Source organism: Haemaphysalis longicornis, unplaced genomic scaffold, assembly GCF_048455015.1.
Source record: "Haemaphysalis longicornis isolate Haplotype H1 unplaced genomic scaffold, Haemaphysalis longicornis Haplotype H1 scaffold_4, whole genome shotgun sequence".
Taxonomy (NCBI): domain Eukaryota; kingdom Metazoa; phylum Arthropoda; class Arachnida; order Ixodida; family Ixodidae; genus Haemaphysalis; species Haemaphysalis longicornis.
In genome coordinates this window covers 134,537,759-134,565,448 of record NW_027526361.1, presented here as the reverse complement: position 1 = coordinate 134,565,448, position 27,690 = coordinate 134,537,759, and the positions used below count along the sequence as shown (strand labels likewise).

The 27,690-nt window shown below is 46.3% G+C and overlaps 1 protein-coding gene across 2 annotated transcripts in view; it reads right to left on the bottom strand.

Moving 5' to 3' along the window:
- LOC144179402 (polyglutamylase complex subunit TTLL1-like) overlaps window positions 1-27,690 on the bottom strand; it is a 42,903-nt gene that overhangs the window by 1,961 nt on the left and 13,252 nt on the right. The window contains exons 4-9 of one of the 2 annotated variants that reach the window (XM_077707746.1): window positions 23,111-23,171; window positions 21,244-21,378; window positions 19,663-19,765; window positions 15,435-15,578; window positions 11,439-11,479; window positions 1,403-1,561 (exon numbers count right to left, since the gene is read on the bottom strand). In XM_077707746.1, the coding sequence (XP_077563872.1) occupies window positions 1,403-1,561; window positions 11,439-11,479; window positions 15,435-15,578; window positions 19,663-19,765; window positions 21,244-21,378; window positions 23,111-23,171 (643 nt within the window). Of the gene's footprint in view, window positions 1-1,402; window positions 1,562-11,438; window positions 11,480-15,434; window positions 15,579-19,662; window positions 19,773-21,243; window positions 21,379-23,110; window positions 23,172-27,690 lie in introns of those variants that run through there. The other variant, XM_077707747.1, reaches the window with a different exon arrangement.

The following is a 27,690-nucleotide window of genomic DNA, read 5'->3' as shown; positions in this document are numbered from 1 at the left end:
GGTTCGTCGGGTGCTGGACTTGATTTTGGAAACCTTCACCCATCGTTGTCTTTTCGACAGAGAGGCAGTTTTTTTCGGCGTAATTCGAATTCAAAGTGTTAAGCCGTTCAGCGGGGCAAGTAATCATCGTCCTTACTAAGCTTTAAAATGTCTCACGGATGTTTTGTTGAAATTAACTTAAAAAATGGCACTTACACGCTATCGTTGTCAGTATTGTTTGTTCTCGTTTACCTTTATACTGTATTGGTGAAGTTGATTTTAGTATTCTTTCTTGTATAGAGTATTTATGTGCTTTAGTTTAATTGGCTGATTGTGAACACTAGGCGGTTGTTATTTACACTTTTGTTTCGATTAGTTGTGCTCATATTTGTTTGTTTTATTTTGCTGCTTTTTAAACACCAGTTTTGTATTCCTCTTCAACAGCCCCGATACAGCCTACGGATTATGAATAATTTTTTAGTATCTTTTGCGACTAAACTTAAAATAAATATTACTTTGTCCTTTACTTGTATTTTTTGCCCATTACAATGCGGTATAGAAGCATTTGAAGTACCACAAAGAATACAGGAAACTTTCCCTCCACCCGCCCCCGCCCCGCGAGGCAGCAGGGGTAATTTGTTTGTGAAACCAATCGGCACCGCACCGGATGTACAACGTTTAGGCATGATTGTAGAGGTAAAGGTTACATCGGATATATTTTTCGATACACGAGCACGGACTCGCTTAACATTCGTTTTTCACCAACCTTGTTAAGCATGAAAACGATGGAATGAAGGGATTGGCTTAGTCGCAGACGCTCTAGTTTTCGCGTGTACTTTGCTTTCCCTGGTGGACGCAACAACGAATAATGTGGCCACTGATCTGTAATCTGCTTAAATACCTCATATTTCGCATGTGTATCTCCTGCGAAAACCTAACCCTGAAGTCTGTGTTCGTTTATAGCCTACCGCCTGACCATAGAACATTAAAAAAGAACGGTTTTGTGTGTTCACGAGAACTGTAAAACTGCGCTCGAGTTTCGGAAACACGAAATTATTTCGTTAATGAAGGGGTGAGGGGGAGGGAGCAGCCATCGAGCAATACATTTTGCTTGAAAATAAGCACAAAAACAACAGCGGAAAGACGACCCAGTAGGTTGTACTATTACGACCACACCGGTGCGCGAACTTGAGAACGCATCCTTGTGGTCCTCATCTCAAAGCTTGAGCAGTCGTGTCAGGAATTCGGACCCAATTATAATTTTACGGGTGCTTTGTAGATATTACTCCACCACGCTAATATTTGAAGACTTCACTCATTTCACTCACTTCTAGTGCCATTGTTTTTTGCAAGAAGTGCACGAAAGTAATCAGAACGCTCATTGACACTCTTCCGATCACTCAGCTATAAAGTCTACCCTTACCTTCCCAGTGGTTTTCCAGGAGGCGCCACCACTTTCAGGACATCTTCTACGAGCGCTCGCTTCAACAGGGCGTCACTGCGCGTGCTTGACGTGAGGGACGGCGACGCGTTCACCTCCAAAAGCCAAGGCCGCAGGTCTTCATCAAGGAGAACGTCGTAGCTGCGTTTCGAAGAGAAAAAAACAAAGCACGAGAATCGATCATTCTTTTAGAAGTTCAAGAAGCCTCAACCTGTACAGGATATTACTCGGTCTCTTGCATATCTTATCCCTTGAAGCGGCGCAAGTTGATCATAAGGTTTCAGGAAAACACCAGTTTATTGTCCCTAGTGGCTATACTAAGGTACTATAGGACAAGGCACAGCTGTGAAAACTGGCGACCAAGAAGAACCGTAAGTTTTATTTGAACTTCGGCACTCTTTGGCATGGGCTTTCAGCTGTAATTGCTAACATTCTGATGCTCAACAGCATTCCTGCAAATAAACCCCAAAATTGCCTTCACAGTAAAAGCGATCTTTTGTTAATTCCTTCAAATAAAATAGAGATGTGGCCGTTTGAATCTACTCTGCTTTGGGTTTATTTTTATTACCCCGACCCACTTTCTACTTTTTTTAGTTGTTTGGGCTAATTTTGAGGGAACAACCTCAAAGGAGTTTCGGGCAGTTTAGTTTTATTTCCATCTGTGCTTTCCAATGCCAACACCTGGTACGTTTACATTCAAATGTGTTGGGTGAATTATTTGGGTCAGTTGTAATTTTCACTTCCCGGAATAAAAAGCCAGCCGCTGTGTTTTGCGCTTTTACCCCATCTTCACACGAGAAAACTAACGTTATATATTGAAGCTTATGTTGGGAGCTCGATATATTAAACGTTCAAGAAACCTTCGTAATTCAAAGGATCTTTCATGTGTACGCCAGATTGTATCTTCTATTTTTTTTTTCTTTTCAGGCAGCAAAAACACCACAACCATAAAAATAACCCCCTAAAGGGTAGAAAACCGTAAGCAAACACTGAATAAAACGCAAAATTTCATTCGTTTCACAAGCAGGGAGCTCTGTCGTCCAGTGCTTTCTTTTTTTTGTTCAAGAAGCTACATGTGTTTGTAAAGGCAGGCGCCTTCAAAGCATCCTGCTTTAACCAGGCGTCACTTCCCTTTACGTTGTTTTCCGCTTTGACGTAAGCATTCTCTCTGGCGCTTTTACTGCCTCGGATGGACCGGGGCTGGGGCCACACGGGATGTGATGTTGACGTCACGCAAAGATAACCTACGTATATTCGCCGCACTACGGTTGCGCAGCAGTCTTCGACTTATTCCAAATCGCTCGAAGTGCACTTACTTCTAGCTGACTTAAATATCCAGTGTTAGAGCATTTTGCCAAGGTGTCAAACGGGAACACGAACAGAACCGGTATTCCGGCCGGAGCTGAACCCGAACCCGAACCATTATTTTTTGAGCACGTGTAAAGTGAACCGAATGAAGAAATAACAGTTGACGTAACAGTTTACGTAACAGTTGACGTAATGACCTCTTTTATTTTTAGTTTATATTAATGGCCTTCCAACCTGTCTTAGTCCAACAACTTATTGCCTTTTGTACGCTGATGATACTACTGTCTTCACCGCGAAAAAGCAAATCAACCTGCTAACTGAACAATTAAATTACGACCTTCAGCAAACTGTGGCGTCGTGTAATAATAACCACCTAAAAATCAATCTCTCTAAAGCCAAATTCATGATCTTTAGCTCAAAGCCGAGAAAACAAGTACTATCCTACCGATTTACATTTCTTCTGACGCCATTTTTCCCAGTAGCCACTGCACTTTGTTGGGTGTTGAACTGTATAGTTTTCTTAAATTCGATATTCACCTAAATTCATTAGCGATTAAGACTGCCTATGGTATTAGAATACTTCTTAAGGCCCGTTCATACTTTAGTACTTTTACTTTAATTACTCTGTAGTATGCTTTTATCTATAGTCATATAAACTACTGTATAACATCATGGGGACTTACATATACTAGTTCTCATCTCGCTTCATTGAAACACGTTCAAAATTAAGCTGTACGTATCATTACGCACAGCCCCTATAACGCTCACGTTACCCCACTTTATAGACAACTTAATTTCCTGGCGTTACTAAGTCTTTTAAATTACAATATAGGAATTACGGCCCATCATGTTATAAACAACCCCAGCTTCATATATATTCTATACTCGCTGACAACTTAAGAACGGCACCGGAAGTTGCCGCTGTGCCTTATCACCGTAGCCGGATGTTTCTCCGCGCGGCGCAGGTAGGGCGTTACTGGGAATATTTTGAACATGGCGTGAGCCGTTCCCGTGATTTTTTGGACTTAATATGCTTATAAACGACTCCATTGACGACAAACAAACTGCACGAGACAAGGTAGACAATATCACGCATTCATAGCAAACCCCTTTCAGAACGCACGCGCACTGATGTCACGGGTCCGGTGCTTTGGCGGAGTGATGCACTACATGAGGTGGTGCCGTTCTTGAGTTGTAACCGAGTATAGGCAGGACGTCCCTTTCGAACCACAACAAAACACGTTTTGCGCTTCAAAATAACTTCTTGCTCCCCAAAATACGCACCAACTATGGTAAACTAACCGTCGAATTCAGCTCAATCAGATTTTGGAATGAATTACCGGTATCAATCAAATCAACCTCATCACTTCCTACTTTTAGGCGTCTACTTCGTTCATATTGTGTTATTAAATGCTGAAAACTGCCTGCCATTTTTTTTTTCAATTATTTTGTGTTTACTGTAGTTACCTTCCCTTATTTCTAACTGATGTTGCGTTAAGTAGATTCTGTGATATTAATTCTGCATAACAGGTTTTTGCGCTCGTTTTTGTTATTGCGGTCATCTTGTTAAGGAAGTAATTGAGTATTTGTAATTTTTATAGTCATGTGTTTGCCTCGTTGGTATTTCTGTGCTATAAAATATTAATTATTGCGACAAACGTTCCTTTTTCTTTTTTCCTTTTCTTCCTTTCCTTTTCTTTTTTTCTTCCTTTCTATATTTTCTTCCTTTTTCTTTTTTTGTCTGCTAATAACGTGAACAATGAATTAAACGCTGGTTCATAATAGCGTATAAGCTAATATTGTTGGGATGTATGTCTGCCGGTTTGCTACATATTTTAGATGCGAAGCATCTAATGCTCGGGGCTGTGTCCCTCTCGCCCTTGTTGTTGTCCGCCATCCGCACTCTACTGTGCATGCGCGTCTCTTCAGCACCGTCAGCGTTTAGGCTGACGTCAGCGCAGTTCACTATAAATAAAAGAAATAGTTAGGCGGCGCCCGTTTCGAACCCACGACTCTCTGGCCGCCACGGCAGGTACGTGGCGCTCTTCCCACTGCGGTAGAAACCGAGAGGGGCGCATGTTCTACGAACACGCCTCATGCCCTTCAATCATTCAAACTACGTCAAGAAGCGGCTGATACAACGAAGGCACGCGAAACTGAACGTCAACGGAAACGACGTACTGAAAACTTTAGAGGATGATGTTGAATTTCCCGTGGGAAAGCTGTGGAGGGAAGCGCCACGCGCCTTGCAGCTCAACCAGAGAAGAGGACAAAAAGGGCGGGCAGCGGGGTAGGAACGTGAGCACGCAATAAAGAAAAACGAGAACCAGGAGGTGTTCAATCAGGTAACGCGGGTGTCGGTCTCTCGCTGTCTCTACACTTCTCTACATCTCTCTGACTCTACATGGGGGTTCACTCTACGTTTCTATTCATGCTCCGATAAATGAAACATAACGGCAACACAATGGAACCTACACGGAACCCCCATGATGCTTCGCATCCTTCTCATGGTTCTCCACAGGAAGATGGTGTGATTTTTTGTAAATTGCACGCTTGTAATAAGGCTAAACCGCTGCTTTTTAATCACTTGTCATACATTCAATAATAAGAGGTCCCCTCGGCAGTGCTTCACTTCGGTACCTCTTTCTGTACTACTCCACTGTATTTGTGCACTATCGTGAAACTAATAAACTTTGAAACTCTGAACTTTGAAGTTACCGGTTCGTGGCAAATAGGTCTGGCCACCCATTGTTGATAACATACGCTGAATGTCATTGGGCGGTTTTTTTTGTTTCACGTACCACCAACCCCGTAACCTTCCACGCGCTTTTCATCTTCAAATGAATCCCAGCTCTAGCAACGCTCTATTCAGGGCCAACACTTAGAGTAAATGGTGTCCACTAATATTTCAATGACATGCTGGTGTGGTTCTTGTGTACAAGTTAGTTGGCTGGTCAAAACAAAAGCCACACCTCCGGCACCCTATAAAAAGAACAACTCTTCCTTTTTCCCGCTGTGACCATGTAGGCTGCAATTTTGCTGTTCTGCGCAACGACGAAGACCCACAAGCTACTGTTCCCGGATTTTGCATTCTAATGTGAAAGCTATCTTAGCGGGACCAATGGAGTCCTCTCCATAGACTGGTTCGTCGACCGAAAAGCTATCATAAGGTTACTGAAAACACGGCGCGTCCGTAAAAACCAGAATTCAGTCATGTCAAAACGGTCAGCTGGAAATCACGAAAAAGGAACGGTCCCAGATAAGACAATACCCGCATATATCATGAAGAAGGCGTATCTCATGAACCACGCACCGGTGTACATTTAGATCGTTCGTTTATGTGTTTACTTAGGGTGCAAAACATTATCGGATGGGTTCGAACTTCGCATCCGATTTGGGCCTTTGAAGGCACGATGATCGATTTGGCGCACTTTCAGCTAAGGTTAGACGCCCTTTTAGCGAACATTTTGACGCACATTTGATGCAGTTTTGATGTCCGAGATCTTTCGCGCTTCTCCCAACATTTTTGGGAATGGATGGTAACGTTTTCAGAATTCTCTGTGAAGTGTCGCACACCTTAAGAGCTTAAACACGCAACAAATCTGACCAGCCAGGGTGGCTGGGCGGTATAGCCGTCCGTTCTTCCTGCCGAAGAAAGGAAGTGTCTCTGGCTATTATCCCCGGTGGCTGTTTTTCTGAATAAAGACGAAAAACAAAAACGTCCATGTGTCGAGATTTTCGCACCAGCTGAGGATAACCATACAGTTTATATTTTTCCGCAGCCCTCCAATGTAGGGTGGCCTTATAGCCCAGCTGTAGCTCCGGGGCAGATTCTAGCAGGAAAAAAATGAAGTCCCGTACCTCGTTTTACGTCTTTCTTCAAAGAGGTCCCCAACGAATAATTTTTTTTGCCTTTCCTCTCTCTCTCTCAGCCACTGAATAATTCGCCCAAGCAAAACGCAGATTTTCTTTTTCTAAAAGTTAATTTCTTTTTTCTGACCTTCCATATATAGAAAAAGTGTCATTACTGCGAAGGTAGCGAGCTTCGCGACGCCTGGTGTAACTGTAAAGTTTTCAAGGTGTGTCCGCGGACTAGATCGCGTTTTCTTCCAGTGGACTAGCTCGCGTGTTCTTGTGACGAAGCAAAATAATGATGATAGGTATAGCAAATAAACATGTAATTTTGCAATACGCGTTGTCTTTTTTTTACAAAAGCTGTATCCGCTGACTTTGCAGGCGCTACGTGTTTCGTCTTCGGCAAAAAAAGAACAGCGCTACTCTAGACACATGAATGCATGCACACCTGTCCGCCACTGTCCACCCGTTTCCACAGCGCTCGTCCTAAAATCGGCGTTAAAATTGATTGGGTGTCGCTTCTGTGTCAACAATTATAGACGCAAACCATTCGTTTGAATGAACAAAAGCTATACTTTGCCTCCATTCTCCTTTGAAGTACAAAAGTATTGTTGTTCGCACTTGATGAATAACTCTATTCAGCGAACCCGATTTTTTCACCGGTCGAAAGCTTGCAAACTGGTTCAGTTCGTGATTTTGCCGAAACTGAACTGCACCGGGAGGAATTTAAATCCCCCAATCCGAATCCAGAATGGAACGAATTTTTGTTTCCAATCCGAGTCCAGCAAGTCAGAGAAAAGTACTGAACTGAGCTCGCCATAGAAGGTGCTCACACGTTGTCCTGTAGACACGCGAGTTTAAATATTGGTACTTGTTCAGACAATCCATGGACATGAGCCGCTTGCACTGATCACGCATTTGAGTCCCTCAAATGTGGCAGCTCTCTCCTACAACATTACTTGGGTAGGCATGTGCTTCGTTATGTGCAGTCCTAAATTTTAATAGATTACTCAGATATGCCGGCGTATGGAGACACGAACACTCCCAAGAGAAGTGTTGTGATGTGATAGGTAAATAGTTAGTAATGAACAATGGCTCACGGAAAACTCAAGGCGACAAGAAATTGCCAGGTTCAGTCACATATGTTACCTTCCCTGCTTGTCTGTCTCGCCCATCTCTCCTTTTTAGTGCTCGTATTCGTGCATACTTTTCCGTTTTTATTCGCGAATTTATTCTTCATATTATCTTGAGCCTCCGTATGGACTAACCGTACCAACCACGTCAATGTGCAGGGTGTGCCTCTTCAAATTTTAATACCTCAGAAGATAATGTTGACTAAGCACGCTTGAACAGGAGCGTCAGGATAATAAAAAAATTACACCATCTTCCCGTGGGGAACCATGAGAAGGATGCGAAGCATCATAGGGGTTCCGTGTAGGTTCCACTGTGTTGCCGTTATGTTGTTTCATTTATCGGAGCACGAATGGGAACGTAGTGTCAACCCCATGTAGAGACAGAGAAATGTAGAGAAATGTACAGACAGCCAAGAGACCGACACCGGCGTTACCTGATCGAACACCTCCTGGTTCTCGTCTTTCTTTATTACGTGCTCACGCTCCTACTCCGCTGCCCGCTCTCTTCGTCCTCTTCTCTGGTTGAGCTGCAAGGCGCGTGGCGCTTCCCGCCACAGCTTTCCCACGGGAAATTCAACACCCTCCTCTAAAGTTTTCAGTTCGTCGGTTCCGTTGACGTTCAGGTCCGCGTGCCTTCGTTGTATCAGTAGCTTCTTGACGTAGTTTGAATGTGTCAAGGACATAGGGCGCGTTTGTAGCACTTGGTCCTGTCTCGGTTTTGTAGCGCAGCGGGGAGAGCGCCACGTACCTTCCGTTGCGGTCAGAGAGTCGTGGGATCGGAACCGGGCGCCGCTAACTATTTCTTTTTTTTATAGTGTAGGGGGAGAGGTGCGGATGGACGGACGACGGACGACGGAGCCGAGAGCAAGAGATGCTTGGCATCTAAAAGCAGTTTTCAATCCAGGGGCCCTATTCTCGACTGCACAAATTCCCGGGAAATTTGCCATGTTTTGTTGCGTAAGCACGACGTATTCAATCAGTGACGTGATTCACCTATAGCTATGACGACATGCAGTGTAATTTGATGATTCACTCATAAAGATCGCCACCAAGGTATAAAATATTGCGCAAGAAAGATATAAAAACACTTGGCATGTACTATAAAAATTAAGATGGTAGCTGAGGCTGACAAGAAAAACACATTTCTGGAGGTCAAAATTGGCGTCAACACCACAAGGTGGTCGAGTAACGTTGATCCAACAGCGAGCGAAAGGCGGATGTCGAGCTAAAGAACGTAACACAATTTTTTACCGTATCTATTTATTTTTTCAATCGCTTTTAATAACGTAGTTGGGCTCTCTGCTTCAATGCAAGCTTTGTTGCGTTATCACCTTCCGACGCCGCCACGCTATCGTGTGCTGCTATGTCACAAGTTTATGGTGTGATCACAGAAAAAGACAGCGGCGACCATCGCTTGTATGAAACATAACGACCCCGAAGCGTTAGGCCTGATAACCGCGGAGCGCACCGATGTCGCCGATTCACTCATTCGTCAAGCTCGACTTCAATCTGAGCTGTAATGTACAAACGACACACTTTTCTGACTTTTCTTCGTTATTTTTCCCTTGAGTTCGATCATGTGACCCAGAAGCTTACTAGGAGGTGTGGACAAATACCATGCATTGGGTTCTCTTTGTCATGGAGAGACTAGTACTGCCCTCTTATGTTGCGGTTACGCCAAACAAATAATTTTTGTTTTTTTGCCAAACATAACAGCGAACTACGACACGTTATTTGTATGCTCGCTGATCGCTGACTTGGAAAACAGTCGAAACTATTAATTATTTCGGTAGAAAACTTGCTTTAAACCGCGTGTAAGGCGAAACTGCGTCTACTGCAAATTCGCGGGCATTTCGCGGCGCGCAATTCCGGGAAAATTTTCGTCCCTATTTGCGGCAAAAGCAGCCGCCATTTCTAAGCTGTTACGTAACATTACGTCACTTTTACGCAGGCTGAATTTGCAAATGCATCACGTGATGTTTCCCGCAAACTATTCGCTAAGGCAAACTTTAGAACTGGTGCCTGTAAACGTCATAAAACGTCGTAATGACGACAGCCCACACAACCGCTTTGTCAACCGGAAGCACGTGCCCAAAATTGAAAGCCAATCAGAAAAGACATCCGGCAAATTCCCAGATTTCCCGGGAATTTGTGCAGTCGAGAATAGGGCCCTAGGAATTCAAAACAGCGCTTCTGACTCTTGATGCTATCATCTAGCACTCTTAGTAGAAACGATTAAATTGGATTCAATATGTAGCTGGACTTGGTGTTCGTGCTACGCATTCGATATTAGTGCTGTGGTGTCACACCAAGGAAAACCGTCATCTGGCAGTTAAATAATGTGGGCGATTTGTGGTTTAGCAGAAGAAAACTGCCTGCCTCATTAAGGGGTATTCACACGAGAGAGAAATCCGCTGTTTCGCTCCTAGGAGTGCGCGCCACGTGACCCCTACGTCACGGTTTCTCTCCGGCGCACCGCCTCCGATTGGAGATCGGAGCTTCTGCTCGCGAGCTACAAACCACAAACCCTCCGACGCTCGGCGGCGGAGGAGGCGGGATTTTGTCTGCTCGTCGGGTAGCTGGCCGCGGCTGAAGTTCTGGAGCGGTTGCAGGCACTCTATTTTTATCGCTTCTTAATACATCGGACGCGAAAATGCGTGGCGCACATGACAGGCGCTCTGAGGGAGCCGCGTATACCACCAGCACGGGCGCTTGGCGAGCGGCGGCCGCGGCCGCGAAGTGGCGCAGGCTGGCGCCGGTAGCTCGAGCGACAGCGTGTTATTGCTCCCCAAGGCGCAAACAAAGCTGCGTATACGAGAAATGGGGTAATGATGTGATGGAAAGTTGCTTTAAAAATCGTCACCTGAGCCGCTTGCCAGAGCGCCGATCGAATATTCGCCGCAGTGTTAAGCCTAACATCAGTATGCGGGGGGCGGCCGGCTGCTACCACGTCGCGCGCCGTTCTCTGCGCGCGGCAGCACCTGCATCGCGTCGACGACCAATTTTTGGTCGGTTGACAAGATCAGTACGTATGAGCTTAACAGAAATTGCCGCCGTCGCAGAATCGGCGGTGCTACGGCAGCTCTGCTTTAGAGATAGGCGACTGCAAACAGTGATGTCCGTCCGAAAGTCGCATCCTCCGTGTGAGCGAAGGAGCTGGCCGAGCGCAACTCCGCCTGCGGTGACGTCACGACCTCCCTCGGATTTCTCCGCTGAAACGCTCCGTCCTATATCTGCTATTTGGATGCACTGCTGAACCAAATATACAAGATTATCGACGCCGGCAAAATGTCACACTGGTTGGAAGGCTTAACGTTGAAATTCTCGTTTGACCCGCCGCGGTGGCTCAGTGGCTAAGGCGTTGCGCTTCTGAGCACGCTGTCGCGGGTTCGATTTCCGGCCGCGGCGGCCGTTTTCTGATAGAGGCGAAAAAAAAAAACGCCCGTGTGTACGAGATTTCGGCGCACGTTCAAGATCCCCAGGTGGTCAAAATTAATCCGGAGCCCTCATTACGGCGCGCCTCATCGCCTGCGTTGCGTCGGCGCGTTAAACCCTACAATCAAAATAAAAAAAAATTCTCGTTTGCTTCATCTGTGATACACTAAGCAGCCGACCACAAAATCGTAAGCCGCGTAAATTATCATTAAATACGTTGCAGTATTACGCGCTGAGCTTCATTTTACTGCATAAACGTGAAGGATGGTTAAATCATGTGAACTCACCCGTAACACTCGAAGCTGTGCCAGTCCGATAGCATGGAAGGCTGAAATAGTATTAAAAAGAAGGCGTTACTCCTGATAAAGGCTCTACCGCACTCCACAAATCACTGCCTAACGGTTAACGACATTAACGGACACCGTATGCAAACATACGATTTATATGCACGCATTATATGAGATTATCTGTCTGGTTTTTGGTGGTTCTACAAACACATATATGTTTATTATTGTTTCTGCTATTACCAGGCCGGTGCACACCTTGAAATTTCTTTTAGTGAACGTATGCGAGTTGTACTTTTGTTTCCTAGTTTCACGGAGAAAAATAGTGTTGTTCCGTGTGATCCCACCGCTTCCTTGATTGTAACGGCTGGCTTAGCTCCGTCAGGCATATTTTCTTTTGGCCTTATCCATGCCACCAAAGACAGCCTATAAAGAATTGTCATGAAATAAACCCCTACAACAACAATAACGTCACGAATTTGCAGAAGGGGACAACGAACAACGCCCTCACGCAAGACTTCTCCTTCTTTAGGGGGTTGCAAGAGGGCACCTAATAGCAGACACAAAAGTCCTTCCGGATACTTCGCTATCACATAATCGCGGGCAGTTACCAGGCATAACACCGACACACCCACACCCTCCCCCCTCCGCAAGTGAATATCTTGATGCTCTGAAACGTTGGTCTTGTCAGTGCCCCTTCCGGGTGCGTTCTTTCACAACTTTAAGAAGGATAGGCACATGCGCTATCCCTGTGGAGTACTACAGCTGCAAGAGCCCTGATTTTACTAAATACCGATTTCACTAAATACCGATGTAAAATTGGGAGCAGGGAACAACGTTCCAGCGCGTGCGCATGTGTTTTTTAAATTCCTCCGGCTTGTGATAATTCATCAGGAACAAAATTCATCACCGTGTGGCAGGCTTTTCTTTTCTTTTATGTTTTTATATTTTGTTGGTCAACACATTTTTGCCCATTGCATCATAATGACATATCCGGATATAACAGGTTTCAGCCATACAGTACAGCGGGTGGCCGTGTAGTGAGGGTCTAGTGAGGGTACGCTGTATCAACGCGGTTTGTATATCATTGCCGATCGCGCAGCTGGAGATGGCGAAACAGTCGCTTTCCTTTTTCTCTCGCCTTTCATTCCCCGTTCGCTAGTCTTTCCACGTGCTGCCAGCCTGAGTACGGTCTTCCGGGCAGCGCGGCTTCGCGGAAACTACAGGAACCAACTTACAGGGTTTCAACAGCCTTCGCAAGGTGGCAGTCGTACTCCTCCATGTTTAGGGCCCATAGGACGTCTAGTTTCTCCAGCGATCCCTGGTGTGGGTGGCGCCGCCGGACATGTCCCAGGCATCCCTACTGCTCTTATCGGAAAGCGGCCGACGGTACAGGCGGTGTTATACAGGCGGCGTTGGCCGCGTTCTCGCTGTAACTCGCACAAAATTCCGACCCGCCCATTCAACAGTAGATGAAGCCGCTGGCCGGCCCTGAGCTCACCGACAAGAAAAAGAAGTTATGTAGAGAACTTAATGAACCCGTTGCTATAATTCACGCACGGCATCAGCTGTTGCGCCATGCCAGGCGATCTGGTCTAACAGTTTCTAAACTTTAGAGGGGCCATGAAAACAGAATACAACTACGAGAAAGCAATGTGGGTTAGCAATACACGCACTAATTTACTATAAACGCCGTGAGATCAGAATGTGCGTATCTATCTACTATCGTATGTATATTACTTAAAAGTTCGCCGAGCTCCTCTTCCTCTAAAAAGGGGCCATAAAGGCAAAATACCACTTTGCTGGATTTGAAAGGACTAGCCGTTGTTAGCTCGCTCAGCCCCATAACAACCACAGAAGACATTTTCAATCAAGATCGAGAGAAATACTTAAAGATTTCAAGTTTTGTTTTGCAATGGCGGATTATGGCCAGCAGCAACGCACTAAAGTTCAATTCTAAAAACATAGTTATCGGTGTGTTAACTGAAGGTTAGCATCCAAGCGATACGATCAGACGCTATCAAGGGTACCACTACAATCGTCCAATCCTGTTTCTTGGCGGTGGCTTTGACCGGCGTCCGCCAATTGCACACACAAAATTATGGGACGCCGTTGCGGCGTGTCTGTAAAGTGGGTGGGAAGCCGCCACTGGTTTGCATGCTTCTCTTATAACCTCCATTGCCTGTGTAAAGTTCACTATGATATCCGGAGCATTGCTATCCGGACAAAACATTCTTTTTAAAAGACCGAGCTCGCATTTTGTCTTCATGGCAACTGTACGGAGTCTTGCGTCGTGCATTACGTTGTTTTGTGTGCGTGGCCTGTTGCATTATTGGCTGCGTTTGCCTATGGAACCCGCGAGTAGCCCTAAAGTGTGCCGTCTCCCGTTGAGAAGTGTATTTGAGACTGTTGCGTAGCTCTACAATATTCCGTCGAGAATTCTTTTTAATGTATCTTGGCTGCTGCCTGTCTTACTAACCGTTACAACACCCTTGGAATGTTAGCAAGCAGGCATGCGAATACGCAATAAAGAAGACGCCGACCACAAGAGAAAATAAAACAATGATGTTTCGGCCCCCAGAATGGGAGCCTCGTTCACAAGTCTAATGTCATTGCCGACCAGACGAGCGTCCGTCGAAGCCTCGATTTCAAGCAGGCATGCTTTGTAGTAGGCGCTCTATTGAGGGCCAGCTCTCTTTGTTCCTCTTGGAAAATCAGTTACCACTTTATGGTTCTCTTCGTAATGTGATGTAAGTTTTTTTCTCCGTTCGTGGAAACAGTACCAGTGATTTGTGGCGCAGTGTAAAAGTTTGCGTCCGTGCTATGCCACAGCAGTTTATATTTACAGGGATTGTTTTGTCGTCGTCTTAATTGGAATACTGCCTGCATCGGTGGCCGAAAGCGATGACAGCTCCTGTGTGCCGAAATATCATGACAGTTTGTTCGTACCTCACAACGGATTGTTGTTATACTCTGTCCTGCAAGTGCAGTTACTTTTCTGTTCATTTACTTTTACAGACAAATGAAAGGCCAATCAATTAGGAAAGTTCGAAAAAATGGTATAGGAACAGCCCCAAGGACAGAAAACAAGTGCTCTAACTTAACGATTCCACAAATATCGACAGAGTACAACTTATTTTACTTGGGATACTTTTATTTGGCGCTTTTTGCCCCAGGTCGCCTTAAGCTATTTCAAAGGAATCATCATCATCATTCATTGGGACACGTGCGCTTCGACTTTTTATTTTCCTCTCCACCGCGTCGTCTGTCCGCCAATTTTAGGCAAACAATTAAAAATTGCACAACGAGAGTGAAAATGGCAGAGTTTAAAAATGAAGGTATGAAGAACATGTTGCGGTCCTAACACCATTATCAAGCAGTGTAAGATATTCATAGGCCTCAGGAAATGTGGTGGTGATTACAAAAATGGTGTGTAGGTCCGACTGTGATTTCCACATCTGCGTTGATTACGCTACTTAATCGTGATAGCACCGCAGACAAGACAAAACTACATGCTGCCCTCACTGAACTCCTTCTAGTTTTTTTGTTTGCTTCTCTGTTACGATTAATCAAAAAATGTTACCTCAAAGGTTCACACAAAACAAAACAAAAATAGCCGCAGCACTCCCACGCTGCACTTTGTTACTTCACCAACGAAGGCCCCACAATAATAACGAGATACCAGAAAAGCTTACGCGTCATCCTCGATATAAGACAATAACATATATTCGAATTACTGGTTACTACGAAAGAAAATAGCACTCGAAAGGAATAGAAACTGCGGCACGGTTTTCAACGGTTCCGCAGAAACAGCACTAGCTTTGCATGAACCTCCTATCTTCACAGGCTCCTGCGGCTTGAGAAAGACGTAGGTAGAGGATCGCATGATAGATACTCTCTCGAGGACAAAGAAATCATTAGGTCTATGCACCTTCCGAGCACAGCGACCAAAGGCGCGTTGAAAGATACATTTATTAGCCGGTCACGAACAGGGCGTACCGCGACCGCCATGAGAGAGTGCGCAACCAAGTCCCTCAAGTCCTTGCGCAGCCCAACTGCAGCAGCAGCACCCCGTGTTCCTCTCACGAACATCTCGAGACTGGACAGACTCCACTTTCCTCCGTGGGACTGGTTGTAGCGTCCCTGCACCAAGCGTACCAAAGCGCGACCCAAGTGAGAGAAGTTACTACAGCCTCGTTAAAGGGTGCGTGCTACCGATGACACCAGAAACCATTCCGACGTAGCTCGCAACAGGCGCTCAATAAGTCACAGAGCTGCCTTGGTGGCCTTATACCTATACTGGCTGGCGTGTGCTGAGCTAACACACAGCAACGTAAGGCGTAGTACTAATAGATTCTGAGAGGGGCATCAGCAAGAAGTTTGTGGTCGTGGTAACTGCTTACTGCTGGTGCCCTGTTCGCTAAAACTCTTTTGAGAAGGAAAATAGTTGAACATGGGCATGAAAAAAATTGTTACAGTAGCTTGTTTTTAAGATTTTACATTCTTAAAAAGTCGATGACATTCGAAGGAAAAACAATGTGGAACTCAAACTGTTTTAACACAATTTTATTCAGCCATATAATGTGATGATTGATCTTTCGTATTTTTATTAAAACCTTCTTCACCTACTCTTGGTCATATATGCAGCCGGTACTGAATCATCACGCACGCTCTGCGGTTATGAAATACCAATTTATACGTTTGCGTCTTTTCTTGAATCCTCGCTGCTAATAAAATTCTAATACGACTTTGTTTAATAAAGTTTATTTTTTCCAGAGCAACTGGAGGGTATTCTGGGCTAGTAGTCGCTCATGTGAACTGGTGTTCGATCAGGCAGCCCTCACGTAAGAGCCTATTGCAACGAAGCTATAACAAAATCTAATCGCTTTTACAAGATAAAAAACACGGATCTGCTGCGTTATAATACATAAATATACGCTGCATATACAACATCACGCAAGGACGCACTGCATCGAGATTGACAAGTTGTACAAATAAAAATAAGTTACGAAAAAAGACCACACATCACGTAAAGTGAATGCCAACATCTTACCAGTACCCGACATAAAAAATATTTCAAAAAACCAGTTTACGAAGAGTGGGTGAAGGTTTCCCTGGAAAAGATCTTCATGTTTGCATCCATTTAGTAAACCACAAATATTATTGGCTGAACCTCAATTTACTGGGTAGTAGGTATCGCCGCCATAACCACTGGTCTGCAAAGGCGCATAGATATGACAAATAGCAATATGTTTCAGTGCATCTGATGCGGGGACAAAAAAATTTCAAATAAAAACGTGGGCATGTGCTTCTTTCGTTATACCCTACGTTTTAAAAGAATCTCATGTAAAAGTGAAGAACACAATATTGGCAACACGAGGGTTAGTTTTTTTAAGCCATTTTTTTTTTAATTTCATGCTCCTTACTCGTTGTAGGCCACACAATACTACAATGACTACGATGTGTGATGCTACAATATGTGATGCAAACGGAATATTTTGCCGTGCAAATATTGCGTGGTAAATCCGAAGCTTCTCCGGTGTAGGGGTAGGCCCGACATCGCATTTAACATTCGGATGAATGACAAGTTATTTACAGATGTTAACTACATGAGTATACCAATAGGGAACACAACTTTGCGCTATTTCGATAACTCCCCTTTCTTAGAAGCTATAGTTTTGTAGTTTAGGTGTCTTATGTTGAGTTCACATTCAACTTTTAATTTTCAGAATCAACGTTGATTTGACTTTCATTGACTGCGACCAAGCTCCCGTTTCTAAAACACCCTGCTGGATTTTGGTATTAAGCGAGTTTACATAAGGACAAGAAATCAGCCAAGAACTACCCTCATCTTACATAATAAAAGTGAACAGGTTTGGTGTCGCACAAATGACAGGGGGTACGAGAATAGCAAGCCCTGTCGGAACCTATTTCAATACCGGTGTTTACGTAAAGGGGATGTGCGTCAGCGATTACTCCATCCGGGCCAACTGTCCGGGCCAACTGTTACCATGCGAATACGCCCCTTGATCGAGCTACGCGAATTCTGCTATAATAGACTATTGAACAACAGGGAAAAAAACAAGAGCTAGCTGTCTAGGAAAAGTCGAGAAAAAATGCAAGCACCTGAAGCTTCCCCTAGGCGCATACTCGCGCAGATTGAGAAAGCAGAAAGATTCAGTAAAATCTTGCTTGACTTCGACCAGAAAGATAAAACGTGATGAGGAGCATGTACAGTGCTATTTCGGATGCGTTGCTGCATGCAGATCAACAAAGTGTTATAAAGGCCTCGTTTTATACAGCCTTTACCATTCGAATATTTTCATTAGCCTTTTTATGACCACTGCGGTGGGAATATCAACGCTGTAAGCTTCAAAACCTCTCCTATCACGCGCCATAACAATATATTTTTTGTCCATTATGTTACTTTATTCGTTAATTACCCGCCCCTTCTCGACTTCAACCTAATTTCACCATAGAAATCCCGTATAAGAGCGTTTTCCGTATCCCTAATCCATATTTTTTTTCGTATACAATTTGCCTACCACCTTTCCTTAAAATTTCGTACCATTTCCTTGGCACTTTGGCAACGTAGTAAACCAATAATCAATTGCTGTGATAGTCTGGTCACTGCACGTAAGGTAACCTAAATCATGCAGATAAAATGTGCACAATTTATTTGGAAAGCATTGCTTAAAACATGTATGATTGTCTCGGGTAGGAGTCTGGCCCAATGGTTGGAGCCAGAGCTTCTACAGTAGAACCCCGATGTTACGTTTTTCACTGTTGCGTTTTCCTGGCTGTTACGTTGTGTGCCATCGGTCCCGGCATTGCTCCCATAGGTTATAATGTATTGCGAACCCCGCTGTAACGTCGCAACTGTGGGCCCATTCCCGTATAATGCGTCGCAACCTGACTCCCTGAAGCGGCTTGGGCACCACCTATTTGGCGTTTGATGAGTCTTGGCCAGGCTTTGTTACTGAACTGGCTACAAGAACCAGCAAGCGAGTTGGAGAGGCCGTCACTAGATGGCCATCCGTCTGAGCTTACAAGAGAGGTTTCACTGCGGAACGCCGGATGTGCGTGATGTTAGCGCCGCTGCACTGTTGTAATGGTGCCGTGCAGCGTTTTTAGATTAGTTCAGTTGGAAAAGAGCGCGGCCATCCAGTACCGCGGCACGGGCCGGTGCTGCCACCGACCAGGCGGTGGCGCTGCGGCAGCGTTGAGATCGGTCACGGTGCGTCGTCTGCTGCTCTTACCTTGCTACTCTCGGCTCGTTCTACACCACCCATACCGTCCCTTGCACCAGTCCTTCTACACCACCCTTCTACGCACTGCGCCGCTTTCTACACCACCCATACAGACGGTCGGAACGGGGAGCGAATGGTACGGTGATTTCACGACGCTTGATTTCATTGTCGACCTTCATGAGTAGGGTGACGGCGAGCCAGTAGTACAGTGATTTTACGACGACTAACACGACCTGACGCTTTCCTAATTGTTGTTGACAACACTAAATGTGCACATAAAAATGCAAAAAGAGACCGCTACATTTGGCAGAACGGACAGAAACCAAGTAGGCAACGATGGAGCTTTACATAGACGGTGATTTAACGATGCCAGTTAGACGCCTGCCCATTTTCGTGGCTTTCCTCACTCTTACCTTTTCCCGGCTGTTACGTTTTCTTTTCCCGGTCTTGTGAGAAACGTATTAACGGGGTTTCAGTGTACATTCAAGAAATGGAGTTCCAATGGGAGTCACTTTCTGCAGTTGGGCAAAAAAAGTCAGAATGTTGCTAGTGTTCAAAGTGATTCAGTACACGGCGCTAGGGGCTTGCAGGAAGTGCTACTGCTGAGCATCTTAGAAAACGGAATGCTACAATTTTGCTAAATACTTATGCACGAAATGCCTTTTTTGTTATCCAGCTAAGTCGACAATGATGCATATTTGCCGCAAGTACTCGGCTTCTAAACTGCCTCATAAAATCTGAATAAAACACGCAGAAGTCGTACTCCCGTAAGAGCACAATGGAATTACTATGATTTCCACTTGAAAGGCAGTCGAGCTAAACTCACGTGCCCATGCGTAACTAAACTCGTTTCTTTTACAGGGGTCGGTAGTGCGAGCCAAGGCCGTCAGCAGCTGCCAGAAGTGGTAATGTGGTTCATAATCTCCACACGAACAGGAGAAATTCTCAATGCCCATTACAAGAAACATGATTCTCACCCCGTTCCGTTGGACCGAGACATTGGTCAGGTGAACCAATGGGTTGTCCAGACCTTGGGTTCTGTAGTGAAGCTGGCAGAACCGGCAGAACCCGCGGCGGTACCTGCTCCCTCGAGTGAACGAAAAAGCAAGGACAATTATGGAACTCGCTCACAACACGCAAAAGGCATTTGCTACTTTTATTACTGTACTACATTTTATTACAAAGCATGTCTCGCGCTCTACACCTTTATGGTTGAAAATTGAGGTCTGTTCCACCACTGAATGCTGTTGTAGCGCTAGGACGATCAGAGGCGCGCGTACAACAACACAGAGATGAGCAGGGAAAAATAAAGAGGGAGATACAGAGGAGTGAAAAAAAGGGGACAGAACCTTTGTTGTTGCCAGACCATCCACTCTGTGGATGCCCGCCGCGACAGGGCATTACTTAGCAATAGAGAGGACCTCGCGTATCTTTTTCTGACCTCGCAGGCTTGCACTCAGGATGCTTGGCAGGCCTCAGCCCCTTCATACAGGCCCTTCCTGAGAAGTCTTCAGAATCGCGGCTTTTTAGGAAGGGCGCATCGGGTACGCCAGCCCTACTGTTAGTGGGGCTGACCTCTTTAGCTTTCATAAAGGTTCTCTCACTCTCTCTCTTTCATAAACCCATGCTCAATGGGTGAAGCGGCAGTATACAGTGGGGAGCCGCGGACAATGTGTTGCTTCCGTAACACAAAATTTGTTCTTACACAAAAGATAGACTGATCCCACCCTGAGACGGCCACAATAGACAAACCGAAGGTTTTAATTCTAGCGTAGCTGAAACTCCCATATCATCACATTTTTACATTCATAGAAATAAAAAGAAAACATGGACTCTAATAATGCGGCTTTATCTTACTGAAACGAACAACCCTGTTTTGTTTGAAATCACCCTGTGGGCAAAATTTCGAAAGTAAGAGTTACATTGAATGCATAGACGAGGATACACATTATAAAACCTCGAGTTACACCTCGGATACACACTATAAAACAGTACGACGAAAAAAAAATGCGCGATATGAACAGAAACGTGTGTTTATGCTTGCTATGAAGCTTTCTCCTGTAAGGCAACAAGATTTGTTCACTGAAATGCGGGCGACGTGTGCTGCTCTTCCGAGTTTACTTCAAGCCCGAGCGTTTAGCATACCAGTGTGCCGTACATCGGGTGTTAAAGGAAACTTTGTGTACGTCACCTTGTATATCAAGGTACGTGGAACTGTGTCATGCAATTATCCTAAAAATGGGCTTATTACACCAGCATCTGCATGCGTGCGCATGTACTCGTTTCGGCGAATGTACATGTTTCATTAGATGAGCGGCTTGAACAAAGGGGTACTAAGCATTCCCGGCCATAAAAAGGGCTACACATCCGCAGACACGGCACTTAAATTTCTACTTCTGGGAACTGCTGATGCATAATTAAGGACACTTTCAGAAATTATGTGTCTTATAATCTACATTAGCTGAATTTTACCACAAGCTACGAATATATTCCGTAATTAATTGAGCTTCACTTGTAAAGACAACCTGTGGGTAGAGTGACATTTGGCGCATCCTCACAGGTATGCTCGCAGGGGCTGGAAGGATGTGACCAGCACGTAGAGGCGCAGGTCAAACTTGCGTCCTCCGACAAGCAGGGGAGGGTCCACGTAGCGGCATACGACGTGCGGCTCCCGGTTCCCCTGGGCCTCCCAGCTGGCAGCCGGGCAACATTAGAAAAGAAGCATTGCGAACGACGGTAACAGCGTTAGAAGTGGCCGTCATTCTACAAAAGCAAAAATTTTGAAAGGGCTTTTTACTTTGTCTTCGTCGCACTCATACTACCTGAACTTCATTGCTTCATAAAAATCGACACTACGTGTTTAGACTGCAAAAAGAACTGCTTAATGGACTTAAGTTGTAAAATGTCGTCAGTGGCCAAAAACGTGGCCAACATAGAGTATGAGTATTAAACTCTGTAAATCTTACTCCCTAGTCACACGCAACCAAACAAATAAGTTTCGAGCCAGATAATACTTTTAAGCCATCAGCAGATTAGTTATATTTTTAGAGACACTCAAAGCCTATTCTGTGTGCTAAAATACGTTGGGATGATTGTGCGGGATGATAATATCCAGTTTTCTCTAGATGCCAGTTAAGACAGTCTCGACACCAGCGCACCCCGCACGTGCGATCTGCTGGGTTCCTCGGAGAATTACCCGGCCCAGCCACGATAGATTTACGTGTTAAAGGGACTAATTGTGTTCGCGTCGTGTCAGGTTCCGCGCTAAGAGATTCGATGTATACAAATAGAAGATGTAGGCTGGCCGGGAGGCGAAACACCGAAGCGTTTTGGAAAATCGTGGTTCTACTACTATGAGGAAACAAGCAAAACATAATTCTCCATAGCTTTGCTGCTAGTTTTAGTAGTAGGGCTGTTTACCATCATATAATCGTTCTCCCAAAATTTCGTCACTTTATATTCAATAAAACGGACAGTCCGCGTTCATTCACTCTTAAATCACGGTTAAGTACAGGACACTAAGGACGTCACACACAAGGACCGGTGCTCGACATAAAAGAGCCGGTCCTTGTAAGACATGGTCTATGTGTTTTTGCTGCGCTTAACGGTGATTTAACAGGGAGTACTGACTAGCTCTTACCCATGCATTGTTAAGTTACAGTCATACGTACAGTCGTCCTGTTTTTTTTTATGTGCACGTGATATCGCAACGAAATCAGCCTGCGTTTACTTAAACAATGTGGTTTCACAGTTACAAAGTTGTTACACGCGCATTTTGTATAAGGTAGCGATCTTGTCCTTAGCACACTAGCGCGTGAATCCGCTCTTCCGAACTGACCAGCGGGGTGACGAGTGGAGATTCGCAATTTCATGCCTCACTGAATTGCGAGCAGACAGGAGGTTCTCGTCATCTTCTCGCACGTCACGAGAAAGGTCATCTTCTCTGACTTCACTCCTAAATGCACTAAGGACAGGCACCGCGATTTCTTGCTTACTTGAAGGTAGTGTCATTTAACCAGGTTCCTTGCCAATATTGAAGGAAAGTATGAAGACAGGACTTGTCATCGTTCCCATCGCAACATAGAACTACGGCGTGCGAAGAAGCATGATCGCGGTCCACTTCCACACAAGGAAAATGGGCGTTTCGTGTGGAATGCCAGTAATTGAAGTACTATATAGTCGCGGAATAGTAATCGGACACCCAACGCTGTCAGGAAACGCGGGCGAATGAAAGCGCACTCATGAAACTTCTGGCACGTCTGTGCAGTAGTGCTACCATATTTATAATGCATTAGGTTAGCTGTTTTTGTTGAAAAGTCGACATTTCGGCGGTTTAGCGGGTTTTCAGCGAACTATGACAAACCGTCGCTTGCAACACGATCACACACCCCTCTACAAAAAATGCAAAAAAACTGAAAAGCACACCTGTTCATGAGCGCCTTCACTTGTGACGGCTTGTCAACCAGCTTGATTCCAATTCCCTGGGCTGAAAGACAAAATATTCGAGCTTGCATTTCATTCGCGTAGTTCAACCAGTTTCAGACAAGTAGGCGCATTATCACAAGAACAGGTACATTATTTATGTTTTGTAAAATAGATAGTCCAGGTAGGTTGTAAAGAATCACCATACACCCATAAATACACAAGGAATGGTGGACACTAGTATTTGAAACGTTGCTCTAGCGAAGCTGTGCATTTTTTGCTTAATGGTGACAGATAGTGGCCGTCACGAGATGTGGTCATCCCGCGCCTTCATACCTGTAGAAGTAACAACGGGCCAAAACCCAATGCTGCATGAGCTTTTATTGATACCGACGTATCATTGATTGCCACCTTCTCTGATGAAGAGCACTTGGCTTTTGACAGTGCTATAGTGCATGACTCGAAGATCCCGAATGACTGATAAACCGAGATGGTGGTGATACCGAGAGAATGGGTGACTGCACATCTGCAGCTTGGAGCAGGTGAGGAAACAAGCCGCTATGACTTGTAGATGGAAGAATGTAACCCGGTGTTTCGTCACGTGGGGAATATTAGAGAAAAGAAGTGCAGAAGAATGTACAAGCAGGTCATCTCTACCGCACTTGGCGACGCCGATGGCGCTGTGGTCCAGTGAAGGCATTCCATTTTTCCCTGGTTTCGTTCATTACTAATAAACGATCCTGTTAGCATTCCGGAAAGCAATGGCTGCTTCCATTCAGCTCAAACGTTTTTAACAAGTAAACAGACTTGTAGGGGCGTTAGTAGGATAAATGGGTGAGTTGGCTACAGATTAATATCTTGTAGAAAAAAATCACGCCATATCCACGGAATGAATGATGATAAGTGGGGCGAAGCTCGAGAGGGGGAGATCATCGGTAACCGTAACTTTCCCGTGAAAGTTCGCCCATTACCTCATTAAGAAAGACGTAAGACTGTGTGCGTACATTGTATAAATCAACTTTTATTTTGTTCTTTTATTTTGTTCTTGTTCGTTTGTTGTTTCGTTTCTTCGTTTGTTCTTTTCATTTCGTCGTTGTCATGACCGGATTGCGAGGTCCCTTCATTAGGACGGCTTTATGATCTGTGAAATGAAGCGAGAGAGGTTCTTGTACTGGCTGTAATGGGAAGTTTGCAAACACTAAGTCTATACACGTTCCTCGGATCGTGGTAGGGTTCATATGGATACATCTGAGTGCGTATTTGAAGAAAGAACTTTTATTTAGGGCGAACTTGTGCCCGAACAAGACGAGAGGAAACGAGCAAAGGTCCTTGCGTCTCGTTCGATCTCCGAGAACGACTGCCTGCGTTCGTGGCGTGATCTCTTGCGTGATCTCCCCCTCGCAGTGCACGTGCGCTCGTGCCTCCGTTGGCGAACACAGACAAGCTCGCGCTCCCGGTGCCGAGTTTGCGCTGCCGGTTGCAGCCGGTTCTTGCGCGTGCAACGCGGCCCACTTTGCGACATCTCCGAAAGCATGCGGCGGTCACGTACCACGAGACACAAGGGATGGACAGACCCATGGCTTTAGGAGCTTCACCCCTAAAAGTTCAGCATCTTCTGTCACCTGCACCACATTTGATGCCCACTAAATAACTGCTTTTATGTAAGGACTGAAATAGAAGATGTAGTAGCAAATTGATTTATTTGTTATGCCGCTTCTTTATGGTTTAAATTTACGGTAAAACGCACATTTAATCGGCCACGCAGCCACATGGTACGTGGCTGTGGTTTCGCTTTAGCACTCGTGGAGAGAGGGCTTAGGTATGGTAGTCAGCATGTGTCGTTATTATTTTGAGAGAGAGAGAGAGCCACTTTATTAAGTTTCCTGCAGTAACCCCTACCCCACCCTCTTCGGATGGAGTCTTGGGTCGACGAGGCCGGACGTCTTCTTAGCGGCGAGAGTCGCTCCCGGTGGGCTTCGGCGTACTCGGGTTCCGCCTTTCTGCCTCCGGCCCGTCCGGTCGCTGCCTGTCGACCGCCGCTAGAATCTGCTGGACGGCCTTGCGTTGCACGTCGTAGTCGTTGGATCTCTCCGCCTCCTCTATGTGGGGCGGGAGAACGTTGGCAATGTTCGCGCTTATGCAGTCTTTTAGGATGTGGGCCAGCCTGGCCCGCTCCTTCCCGCACAGTCTGCATACATCAGTCACGTAAACCTCCGGCCACAGGTGCTTGGCTAGCACTGGGGTAATCACTGAGTTTGTCTGTAGTTGACGGAGCACAACCGCCTCTTCCCTAGTCAACCCGGGGGGAGGCAGGGCCATCGTTCGTCTTCTTAGTCTATACCATGAGATCACCTCACTGTAAGTGGTCATGGTGTCCTTGTCGGTGCGATCCACTTCGTCGGCGACCATCGTTCCCGTGGCACGGCCGGCTAATCCTCGCGCCACGGCGTTGGCCGTCTCGTTGTGGTTGGCGAACCCCAGCGAGCTCGCCACCCCTTCGCCCGCATGTGCGGGGAACCACTTAATTACCACACCGTCGTTGTCGCTGTTGGTTTCTGCCTTGCGTAGAATACGCGCGGCCGCACAGCTCACCCGGTTCTTCGCAAAATTGCGCACTGCCGTTCGCGAATCACACAGCGCCGTCTTTGTTCTTGGGTCCGCGATGGCGAGTGCCACCGCCACTTCCTCGGCTTGGTTCGGCGACTTGCTCTTCACACTTGCCGCCAGCCTGGTCTCGCCGGTCTTGGCTTCGACCACGCTGACGCTGAAGACGCCGTTGATGTTTTTGTAGCTGGCCGCGTCCACGAATACCGCCCCTTCATCGTTTGAGTGAAGTGCTATCAGCGCTTTAGCCCGTGCTTGTCTTCTTTCCTCGTTGTACGTTGGGTTCATGTTCCGTGGGATCGGGCTTACGACGATGCGTTTGCTCGTCTCCCGCGGTATCTGCTCCCCCGTCTGCAGATCTTCTCTGACGCTGACGACTAGTTGTCGTAGTATTTCTCTGTCAGGCTTGGTTGCCGATAGTCTTGTGAACTGCGCTGTCTGCTGGGCTTCCGCTATTTCTTCCAGGCTGTTTTGGAGTCCGAAGGCTTCGAGCTTCTGCGTGCTCGTGCCTCCTAGGAGCCCCAACACCGACTTGTATGCCTTGCGCAGCATCGCGTCGATTTTCTTCCGCTCGCACTGCCGCCAATTGTGAAAAGCGGCGACGTATGCGACGTGGCTGACCACGAAGGATTGAACGAGTCTTACGAGTCTTTCTTCCTTCATCCCACCTCTTCTGCTCGACACTCTTCTTATGAGTCGCATCGCCGCGCCGGTCTTGGCGTCGAGTTTGGACACCGTCTCTCCGTTGACCCTATTGCGTTCGATGAGCATTCCTAGGACTCTGATCCTGCTTACTTAGGGAATGGTTTGTACCCCCTGTGTTCTCACTGTTATATTGTCGCCGTCTCTGGTGGGCTGCTTGTTGCGCCTCGCTCCCTTAGGCGGGATCACTAGGAGCTCCAACTTTGCGGGGGAGCATACCAGTCCCGAGCCCCTCAGTTGGTCTTCTACTGCTTCCAGTGCTTCTTGCAGTTTGCTCTCGATGTGGCCGTCGCTGCCGCCGGTAACCCATAGCGTTACGTCGTCGGTAGACTGTATGTCGTACTCCTTCGACGCTCTGCAGTCGGTTGGCGACCCCGATCATTAATAGGTTAAAGAGCAGCGGTGAGATTACCGCTCCCTGCGGCGTTCCCTCGCTGCCTAGTGTCTTCTCTGGTAGTTGTAGGTCTCCCGCGCAGATTCGGGTTGTGCGGTCGGCCAGGAAGTCTCTGATGTAGTTGTACGATCTTTTTCCCAGATTCAGGCGCGATACCTGGGCAAGGATCGCCGAGTGCCGAACTTTATCGAAGGCACTCTGCAGGTCCAAGCCCAGTATTGCTCTGTTGTCGTTGGTGTTTGTGTCGCAGTCTACGATCTCTCTCTTGAGCTGTAGCATAGCGTCTTGGGTCCCTAGCTTACTCCGAAACCCGATGAGCGAGTCCGGGTATAGTTCTGCTTCTTCGAGGTAGTGTTGCCACCTGTTCATGAGTACATGTTCCAGCAGTTTGCCTACGCACGACGTCAGCGATATCGGTCGTAGGTTCTCGACGCCGGGTGGTTTGCCCAGCTTCGGTATTAGAATTGTTTTGGCTTCCTTCCATCGGCGCGGTAGCTTTCCGGCCCTCCAACATGTGTTGAAGTATTCCGTCAGTGCCGCGACCGTTGCGTCGTTCAGGTTTCGTAGTGCCTTGTTGCTTACTCGGTCGGGTCCCGCCGCCGATCTTCTATTGAGGTCTTGCATGACGTTTCGTACCTCCCATTCTTCTATGTCGCGGTCTATTTCGGCGTTTTCCGTTCCCTGATATTCTGGGTGTTTTTGTTTCGGGGAAACCGGGAGGTATCTGGCGTCGAGTTTTCTCTTCACCTCGTCCTCCCCGTCCTTCGCGATCGCCTTGAGGATGATTTTGCCGAGTTTATGCTGCTGTTCCCCCTTGGTTTGGGTTTCGTCCAGGAGGTGCCGGAGCAGTCTCCACGTTCTACCCATGTGGAGTTCTCCGTCC